Raw genomic sequence first — 11,190 nt, 5'->3', positions numbered from 1 at the left:
TAAAAGTTACTAGATCAAAATCTAAGTGAATGTAAGCTCTCTCTGGTATCTGACTGCATAAGAACACCAGAGAAAACCTTCTTTATACATAAAATTTTCAAACAGATGCTGCGGAGTGAAGGTGCTTCCATTGTTCCCTACTTTACAGGGATGCTGGTGAATAAGCACAATTTTATCTACTTTGGGAAAATACTGCTTCCAAAGACCCAAAGGGAAAAAAGAAGGTATCTCAACATAGGCTGAAAATTTCTTACCTGTGGATAAGATCTAGTTCACAGGAACGTTTAATAAGAAAAAATTCTTTGTTGTTAGAAGCAGAATATAAAAGTACTACTATTATAAAATTTGTCAATGGTGGTAAAGTAGGCAAATAAATGGAGGGCACCAAACAGACTCGAAACACCTAAATACAATTATTAAAGAAAATTGGAATTGTTATATAAATTACAATATGCCTAAACATTTATCTAAAACAAAATGAAAACAAGTCAATTAACTAAATGTTTTTTTGCCTCCAGTATTTCTATACTTCAGAAACATGAGCACATAGGCCTGCCCTGCATCATGGAGAAAATACAAGTGAGTTAGAGATCACTGCAAAGCAAAATAAGAAGGAGCTTCAAAGTTCAATGAAAAGTTTGGAAACAAATTTTAAAGACATAAAGATGCACATTTTACATCCTCACAAATCTTAACTTGAGAATCTGGGTCTATGTCCCATTTTGTCATTAATTTGTTTTATGATCTCGGACAAATTATGTGGTATTCTTTCTGTGTTAAAATTTTATGATTCCATGAGAACTTTCGACAAATAAAAGAAAGAAATACTCATATAAAAACTGTCTTTGTAGTCTTCCTTTCTCAAACAGCAGGTCTTGTAAAATCTCTTTTGGTATTTCCCATAACCTAGACCACATTTAAATGAAAAACTACCAAACCCAAGATTCTTAAGCTAAGAGAAAAAACAAACGTATCTTTACTAAGCAATCTGATCCAAGAAACACTAATTCTGAAATCTGTGACTGTTCCATTTAAATGTTTTTATGCAAAATAAGCATTTAATTCACAAGTGTATGACAATGAAGAATTATATCATTTTCTCTAGGTCTTTTATTATTGAGTTTATAGAAACCATTAATCCTTGAGTCCCATTACAGCAAAGTCAAGTAAAAGCTGAATGTTAAGTAGAGACCAACAGAAAAATCAACATAATATGGTCTGATGAATAAATATACTAGGCCCTGAAGACAAATAGCAATAAACAAGGAAAAATTTAGGCTAGATAGCAATTACATTGAGGAGATGTTAACAGGTCACAAAGAGGTTCATTCCTAGGTGATACATAATTAATAACTATAATGAAAGATAGTTCTAAGTTGGGCTACTATATAAAACTGGACTGGAGAGATATACTATGAAACTATGGAAGACTTGTCTCCCTATAGTATAATTTTCTCTTATTTTTCCTCAAAACCACATTTCTGAAATTCTCCAGGAAAGATAACATTAAAGGTTAGCAATACAAGCAAACAGAAAGCACGAGGGAAGTATATTTAGTATTGTTATTTCTACAAATTTAGCAGCCTGTAAATGGGAAGAATAGAAAGACTTCTGCATGGGGCTTTATTATAGTGATTTTAGTGCTTAAAGGCAAATATCCTAGGAGAATTAGTAAGAAATATTATTTCATATCTCTGAACTGCTCATACTTAAAAAATGGACTTCAGAGTCCAACAGAGATGGTTTCACAAACTTGGTCCATTTGCTGGGTAACCTTGGATATATCACTGAACTCTTCTAAATTATGATAATTTTCCCTAATAAAGGTGTTATAAGAATTAATGATAATATAAATTAGCATGTAATAGAGACTAGCACATAATAATCGTTAAGTAGTAGCTATCACCAGTCATCGTCAAGGAGGCCTTACACTTATGCTATAATGCATATGAGAGTATATGTGTATATCTGTAGAGCATAAGCGAAAGCCAAAACATCCAGGTCTCACGAGACAATTTTACTTAAAATTACAATTCATCTGAACTCATTTATACAACTAAGGGAAAGGAAACTGCCCCAAATGATTAAATTATCCACACAAAGTAGAAATTATTATTGATAGTAAAACTCAGAAGACTATAAAACTTAAAACTCTCTAAGTTTTAGTTAAGATTCTACCAGAGATTTGGGACTGAATGGAAAAGATCGCTCATTTGCTATCACTACAATGAAAATGTCAATACTAACCTTAGGTAACAAATTACATTCTTAAAAAATCTTTCTGCTTATGTTCAGAGGTTTGAGGGAGAAACAAAGGCATTCTTGGAGATCACCTTAGATTCCAGGTTGAGTCCAAGCAAGCCTCTGGCCTTAAAGGGGCTAGCTTCTAGACTCAGAAGTGCTGCCTAAAATAAGATGAATTATGCGAAACATTAAGTGGACTGTAACTGTCTTCCCAAAATAAATGAAGATTCCACTATTTCAGAGATCAGAAACTACCCTCATCTCTGAGTGGTTGACAGTGTAAGCAGGAACAAATTAATAATGCATCTTACCTATCTTCCTGTGAATTCTTTCCAGATCGCCTCTTGTTTTTAGCTTCTCGGGGAGATGATCGAATTTTCTTAGTTGGAGGGCCCGAATCTCTTCCATAATCTTCATCTAAACAGAACATTTCTCAACTTCAATGAACTATATCATTTTTACAAGATGAAATTACCACTACACTTACTGAGATAATTCTCTCTCATGTTATTTAAACAGTGAAGGGGCAGGAATTCCCAACTTTTCTTTATTACAAAAAGTAGATCCTTCTGTCCCAGTTCTACCACCTTAACTCAATCATTTCCATTTTTGCATATTATTCACTAGTCCTCGTGTGTGTGTGTGTGTGTGTGTGTGTGTGTGAATTCCCTTATCCTCCCTTATCCTCCCTCCCCAGTTCCACCCCTGAACTATGGATATTGCTGGCTCCACTTAAGAACTGGATCTCTGAAGGCGGGGTGTCTCCTCCCACGCACTTACAGTGCGTACTCCCCGCCCGGCGCACCCAGGACCTTCTGTGTGTAAAGCAGACATGCTAACCACTACACTATGGAGCCACCCCCTCATGTGTATATTTTAATATAGCCATAGCCAAATCTCTTATCATTTTATATCTTACCATTTTATTAAAAATTTCCCACATTTCCATATCTTCATATTTCTTTGAAAATTATTATAGTACTAAAGAAAACCGACCCACCTTAAAAGGTGATTATTTCCAAAACTGTTTACTACCCCATTATATACAAGGGTGAAGATATGGTAGTCTGGAGCTTCAGCAATTATTAAATGGCTGGATATATTATAAGTTCCATTATGGAATTTCATATGATCATTAATAGGAATTTTTCAAGTAACTCTTAATAACGAGAAAGATACTCATAATTAGGGGTGGGGTGGGAGAGTGAAAGAACCCAAAAATTCTATAGCAAGGCTTAAACTACATTTTTAAAAGGGAAAAAAAAAAGTCAAAAAGCTTTTTCAACAAAATGGTTAAAAATGGCCATTTGCAGGTTAAAGGACCTTGAGTAATATCTTTGCCTCAGTTTCCTCATCTATTTCCTTAAAATGGAAATAATAATAATAATAATATATATATATATTCCATTTTAATGGGATTGTTCTGAAGATTAAATGAGTAACTACAAACATTTAGCAAGCATTTAAAAAATGTTAGTACTCCCACTGGGAGGTTGGATTATGTTACTGTTTTTATCCTTCTTTATATACTTCTCCATTTTCTAAGTTTTCTCAAAGTGTACATATTATCTTTATAAAGTAATATTAGACTAAAAAAAAATTAATGCATCTGGAAAATAATGAGATTAGGGATATATTCTAAAGAAACCTTTTATGGCTAAGATTTAAGATACACTACTCCGATGATTAATCAGTTCACAAATCAAAGTGGTTTCACAAAATACTTTCATCTTATTTTACTATGCAAAAAACTAAAGTATTCCCTATTATAAGATCCAAGTTTTAACTGTGATTACAGCAGGATATATATTAACTAGTAAACACTGCATCAGAATTACTGCACATTTAAACTTTAGACTCTAAAAGCAGGTAAGAAAAAAATTATTCACGTGTTTACATCAATGATTCACTAAGTTAAAGTTAAAATCCTTGCAAGTTCAACTTTTGTTTTGGGTAACAGAGATCTTGATGCAACTTACATACATAAATAGTCTAAAAATAAAAAATAAATAAAACTTACTCCAAAAGCATGATAAAAAAAAGTATATAAACTGGTGATTGTTTCACTAGTACGGCTCAACTTATAGAAATCACAAAACTTACCAGCATCGTCAGATTCCTGAAACTGTGAATAATCAACGACCTTCCTATTTCTGTAGAAAGAGATTCTTATTAAGACCATAAAAATATATGAAAGACTTTTCTAAGATATTAGAACACACTTCTTTTTCATAAACAGAATGAGAACTAGCTCTCTGAAAATTATTTTTCAACGAGCTCTCATCTCAGCCAAAAAACTTCACTTTGTTAAGCCAAAAGTATTTAAAACTACAATTCTCATATTGCTCATCTCAGTGATAGCTCAAATACTATTCTTTCCTACAAAACAACCTCCCACCTCCCAAAACACACACACAAAACAGCAATATGAGCCAAGCTACCATTTGTATTCATTATACAGATGTCACATGTGCACAAACCAAAACTGTAAATGTTATTTTTCTTATTGCTATATACAAATATACATGTATACCTGATAAACAAGGTATTACTGAATTTTTTCCAAGACAAAGTGATTTTTAAATATAATATAATTACATTATAATATACATATTACAATGACAGTAAGTTAATAAAAAAAGGAGAAGAAAAAAATGATCCATTCAAAAGATGCTTTTTATTATAGGGTCTGTAAGAAAAATATGAGAGTTCCACAGATCAATGTATCTACTTGACTTGATGTTAAGTACTTCCTACTAGGAAAGACATTTTTTTAAACATCTCGAACAAACATTAATTTCTATTTTCCTACTTCATATTCGAAATCTATACAAGTTTATAATTCCTCCTCTAGAGATACATAAAAGCTTCCATGTAAGTATCTAGATAGCCTGGCTTTCCAAAGTACCTTAGATGCACTGTAACTAGATAGTGAAGAACAAGTGAACTGAAAAGATTAAGAGAAACATGCCATCATTAAACCTGAGTAGAGGGATATTCCTGGTTTTATAGATTAAGACACCATTTAAATTCAAAGACAGAATGGGCAGAATTCAAGCACAGGTACATACAACATGCAAAATGATAGGAGTAGAGGTGAATTCTGAAAACATGTTTGAGGCTTAGCTGTGGAAGGTACAGCCACACCCTTGGCTTTAGGAAAACTTTGAACCCCAAAGTTTGCCTTGTTTTGCTTTAGGAAAATCTACCAACAATGAATTATCTTTTCAATTGATTGCCTTAATGAGCCAAAATGCAAAACTATAAAGTATGCTTTAACTACAGTTGACCTGTGAACGATGTGCGCTTGAAATGCACAGGTCCACTTATACGTAGACTTTTTATTTTGTAAACATGACATAAACTTAGGATATTGATACAGTACCTACTGTAAATGTACTTCTCTTACTTTATTGTTAGAATACAGCACTATAATAATATACAAGGGTAATAATCGATTGTTTATGTTACCAGGAAGGCTTCCAATCAACAGTAGGCTATTAGCAGTTAAATTTTAGGGGAGTCAAAAGTTATATTCGGATTTTTGACTCTGTGTCTGTGTGTGCATGTATGTATGGGGGGGGGTCTGTACTCCTAACTCCTGTGTTGTTCAAGGACAAACTGTACATGTTTGTTACAAGCCGAGTTTATATATCAAAGATACCATTCTATTAGGAAAGTTAATTTAAGAAATGACTGTTAATTCCACTTAAATAATGTATCTAGAGTAGTCAAATTCATAGAGACAGAAAGAATGGTGGATGCCAGGAGCTGAGGTAGCGAGAATGGGGAGTTAGTGGGATATACAGTTTCAGTTTTGCAAGAGGAAGAGTTTTGGAGGCTGGTGCACAACATGTGAATGTACTTAACACTACTGAACTGTACACTTAAAAACTGTTAAGACGGAAAATTTTATTTGAGCATAATTAAAAAAATAAAAATATTTTTCTAAAAAAAGTGGGGGAGGGGCTAGTGATTAAATGTCTATCATGTCCTAGCAAAACAGTGATTTTTAATGACAGATGCCATGAGAAACAGTGTTATGATCATAATGCAAAGAATGGGACATGGAACCAGGGGAAGTAAAGTATCCAGAAGAGGAAGTTTTAAATCTTAATCTCTAATAATTAATGTACAGGTTCTGAAATTGCAGGCATAATTATTTTAGCTTAATTATTTGATGCTGGTGGGATAACCACTAAAGTACTGGTAAAATTTCTGGGTACCATAAATCAATAGGTACATCCTTTGAGACTATATAAAGGTAACTAGAATGGTGAAGTGTATATCATATGAAGAACAATTAAATAAACTAGATTTTTAACTCGAATAAGGGAAAACACATTAGCCACTTTAGGGCTTTGAAATGAAAAGTAGTAGTAAACAAACCTGCTTAGCTTTGGTTACCAGATTAAGAGTGGGTTGAACATAAAGAACTTTCTAACAGTATGTCAACGATAGTTACTTTCTTAGTGTATCACTAGGGAACACTCCAAGAAAGGAATTATACAGTAAAAAGTACAGAATCTTAGTAAGGAATTCTGAGTTCTGATTCCAGAACTTCAAGCAAATCACTTAATTTCTCTGGGCCTCAGACCTTCCTCTGTTGAAACTGATGACATAAATTGCTGACATATCTAAAAAGTTATTCTGTAAAGTTAAAAATTATTAAAGTTTAATGAAAAAGATGACTTTTTCAATTGCAAACAGTCAACTACCTTTTTGTATGCCACACAGCTTAACGTATCACTGCACCATTTTTCCTTCGCTAATCTGAGCTTCCTGAAGGTAACAACCATATTTATACCCACATTTCTGGTACAGTGCGAGGTAAAAAAAAGCACAAATGTTTTCTGAACTTTTTGTTCTTAGGGCCAAATTTAAGAGTTCTTTTAGAAATCTAGTTTTATAAGATACTTTAGAGGATAATATTTCATCTCAAAGTCTCTTCTCTTGCCACTTAAAAATCGAGCAACTTGGAACTTTATAATTTCTCCAATCACGTTGTTTCTTACCATTCGGTCATGCTGCTCCTTGGCCTAGAATGCTGTTCCTATCACTTCCACTCTTATTAGATACAATTTCACTTCAAAACCTTTAATCCCTTGATACTATATAATCTACAAAATATCCGTCTTATTAAATCGAATTTCTTGAGGATAGGAACTGTCTCTCCATTCAGAACACCAAATTCAAGAGATGCATTTCATGAATGAATGGATTTGGCATCTGCAAAGGATTTGGGTGGGAATGGGGATCAGTAGAGGATGTATGTGCAACTGGAGTTTTCAACCTATCAGACATTTAATTTCCACTACCCTTAAGGACAAAAGAAAATTTAGTTTCTTCCATACTAAAGAACTTGTTACTTTACATCTAAGAAATTTAAAAGGCAACTATTTAGTACATTTTTTCTATCCCAGTTTTCAAAAAGAACTACAAAAATGCCATGTAGACTACAGTGACGTTATATGAGCAATTAAAAACTTTCAAAATCAAATTGGAAGACTACTCCTTCCTTTGAAACACAAAATATTTTAACTTCAAATGATGTGAAAATGGCCAGAATTATCTTATATAATACACGTCAGTTATGACAAAACTATAAAACTTGAGTAAAAACAAAATATGAATATAGAAGCAATATTGTCTTATGGGTAACTAGTAAAAAAATGCATCCATTTATAAATGCTAAAGAGACAGAAGAATAATTTAAATAAAAGTTCTGTGAGAACAGGTTTCATTCACAATGTCAGTTAGTTATAATAATAGTTTGGGTCATTGCCTGCCTTCTAAAGCTGCTATTCAAAACATACTACTTCTACTATTTGGAGATTTACCTTATTTAGAGTTGAAACACATTTTTGATGAACATATTCTTACATAGACTGGAAATTGACAAGATAGTCTAGGATAGAAGCACAACACTTAAGAGCAACATTTAAGTCTAAGGGCATGGCAAGTTCTACTCCTAGTGGAAAATAAACATTCCTACTTCCTCAAAATACCAGTACATAAATTAAATGCCAAAGCTAAATACACTCTTCAGTGTAAAATGAGCATCAGCTAGAACTGGGAGGACAAAACAAAATTTGAATACAGCATAGAGGTTAAAAAACAGATTTTTGAATTGGGTTTAAATCCTGGCTCTGTCATTTACTAGCTGTATGTCCTTGAGCAAGTTATTTCCCCTGTAAAACAGCAATAATACCTAGCTCTTAAGATTGTTGTGAATGCCAGGTACACAACCATATATCCAATAGACAGCTGCTCTTATACTTGTAAGCACTAACTTGTTCTACCCAGAATATCACTAAATCTTGAACACTCTTGAATAACACTCCTAATTATTTGAATGTGATTAAGTCATTGCTTAAAAATATGTCTGTCTTAGAATATTGGTTCTAGAACCATTCAGAAAGAACATCTTAAAAGGTTTACTGCTTATTACATTAAAATGCAATACCAAAATACCCCCCTTTTAAATATTATTTTCAACTTTATGATAAAGTTTGCAGATTAACATTTAGGTCAGAGGAAATAACTATTCTAAAGCCACCAGACAAATTAGATCAATTTTTATCACTCAAATCAACTGGAGTTCCAGCTAAAGAAGTCTAAAAGCCTGCACTAGAAAGAACTGTAACCTAGCAAGGAAAACCAATGTTTAAATAAAAAAATAGGAACACAAAATCTTCAATTATGTGCCTGTTCTTACTTTAAAAGCTGATACAATCTATCTAGATTTTAAATGTAGCTTAGTCACAAGGGACCCATTCCTGGATGGTCACCAGAGAGCTTAGATGCGAAGTCCCACATCTATATCAGTTTAGAGTGCAGAGAAGAAAGGTAGTGGGAAGCTAGACAACATGAAAAGATCTGCCTGAAGTACCAAAAGCTGATAACTCGAACAGTTCAGAAGTAATGATTTTTTTCTTCCATTCTCAATCATCTTCTATCTACTAAATACTGACAAGTCTGCTCCCAAATGCTTTTTCTTTCTTATAGCAGCAACCATCTTATACTAACACATGAATGATGTTCCTGAAATGTGAGGTGTAAAACCAACATTCTGAAGCATCAAGAATTACAGTATTTCAGACAGAAATTACCATACCTTTGAGATGCTCTCATCTGACCTCTTAACTTTACATATGAGAAAACAACTAAGACCACAAAATTCAGTTCTACTTTATAATAACATGGAGAAATATATCAAAATATGGACAAAGATAACAAGCAATCTCCAGGAGAGGAACAACTTTTAAACATAAACCCACATTTAATTATTGACACCTTAAGCTTTACACCACTTAGTAAAGTACAAAACTATTTTCCAAGGCAAATAGAGACTTTTTGACAATCTACTACTTTACCTTAGTTCAATCAAGCTGACTGTACTTCCATTTTTACCTTGAAGAAGTTAAACTGTTCTGGTAAACACGGGACTAATAATAAGAACAAAAAAGCCACCTTGCTAACGCTATAGAATTTAAAGTTTCTCATTAGGCGCTTAAAATACATTTGAAATCTGAGTTTTGGAAAACCCAAAACAGCCAGCATAACTCTTCACCAATCACCTACGTGGTAAAAATCTCACTTCATCAGATCAGTGAGATCCTGTAGAACAATGTTTTTTAATCTACAGGTCACAGTCTACTAGTAGTCCTGAAATCAATTTATTGGCATATAACCAGCATTTTCAAAAGAAAAAGCAAATAGGAAACATGAGTGAAAACTGCACCTAAGTGGCAAGTCTCTGAACTTGCTTCAGGTGTTTGTGTTCTTGTGTGTAGCAAACTTCAACGTAAAATTTACTTCTTAATGGAATCTCATCAAAAAAGTTTGAGAGCCATTGCTTTAGACTAAAAAGTGGATTGGAGAAAGATTTCCGAAGTTGTTTTTAGTTTTACCTTTACAAAAAAATGATTTGTTATTGATCCATGACTACAAAAGGATAACATCTCTTCCTATTTAAGTTCCGTATATTTTTAAAATCACTTTTTTCAAGCTTAAGCACTCGTAAAACCTATTGACGTTTGGTGGCCAGCGTGTGTGTGTGGGGGCAGGGGAGGGAGAGTGATATGATGCCATGTGTGTTACAATACCAAAGCTACTGGACTTTAGACAATCTAATTCGGTCTTACCCAAAATTATAACCAATAAGTTTCCCTAGAAGGAAATGACTGAAAACCTCTCATGATCTCCCAAGGCAGCCTATTCTAAGAAAACTCCAATAATGAAATAGTTCTCAATGAGGTGAAATTGCCTCCAAAGTCCACTCACTGTTTCTGTCTTGTCTTCCTCCTAGGATTACCATGGTCTAAATCTAACTCCTCAATAGAGCAGCCCTTAAAATTTATATGAGTTTCCACTTTCAAAGCTAAATACTACAGTTAATTCTTCATCACATATTTCAAGCACCATCACGACCTAGATGCTTTTTTTATGTACCACCTCAGATTTAGAAGTCTATCAACATATATACATGGTTTTAAAAAGGTACTGGGGTGAGGGAGGGGCATGGGGTGTGTGTGTGTGAACACATCAGGATTATGACCTTCAACTTCCCATTCTACTCCACACTTGAACTAATGCAATCCAAGATTGCCTTTTGGACAGTCATAGCACACGCTGGACTGGATATTGCAATTACGATGACTAAAACCTTCTTTTCCCCAAATCTGAAACCCTTTTCTATACTGATACTTCTTTTCAACATATTTTTCTATCTTTCTCAAATTCATATTATCTGCAAACTTAATCAGCACAGGCCAAGAACAAAGTCCTTTAAGACATCAGTGGAAATATTTTTCCAGGTTGACATCAATCAGCCTTCTCTGGGTATGGCTACTGAAGCACAAGTCCATCACAGTGAACTATCATTCTGCCTACATTTCTTTATTTTCCGCAACAAGGACCTCATGTGCAGCTGTCAAAATTCCT

At 33.6% G+C, this 11,190-nt stretch overlaps 1 protein-coding gene across 1 annotated transcript in view; it reads right to left on the bottom strand.

The window, feature by feature from the left end:
* The window catches only part of NUCKS1 (nuclear casein kinase and cyclin dependent kinase substrate 1), a 33,996-nt gene that overhangs the window by 5,375 nt on the left and 17,431 nt on the right, over positions 1-11,190 (bottom strand). The window contains exons 3-5 of the mRNA XM_015597829.2: positions 4,348-4,397; positions 2,555-2,661; positions 2,334-2,405 (exon numbers count right to left, since the gene is read on the bottom strand). Coding sequence (XP_015453315.2) covers positions 2,334-2,405; positions 2,555-2,661; positions 4,348-4,397 — 229 coding nt within the window. The remainder of the gene's footprint in view (positions 1-2,333; positions 2,406-2,554; positions 2,662-4,347; positions 4,398-11,190) is intronic.

The sequence above is a fragment of the Pteropus alecto genome, unplaced genomic scaffold (assembly GCF_000325575.1).
Source record: "Pteropus alecto unplaced genomic scaffold, ASM32557v1 scaffold359, whole genome shotgun sequence".
NCBI classification, from domain to species: Eukaryota; Metazoa; Chordata; class Mammalia; order Chiroptera; family Pteropodidae; genus Pteropus; species Pteropus alecto.
Note: the sequence above shows the minus strand (reverse complement) of the source record. Positions and strands in the feature narration are given on the sequence as shown.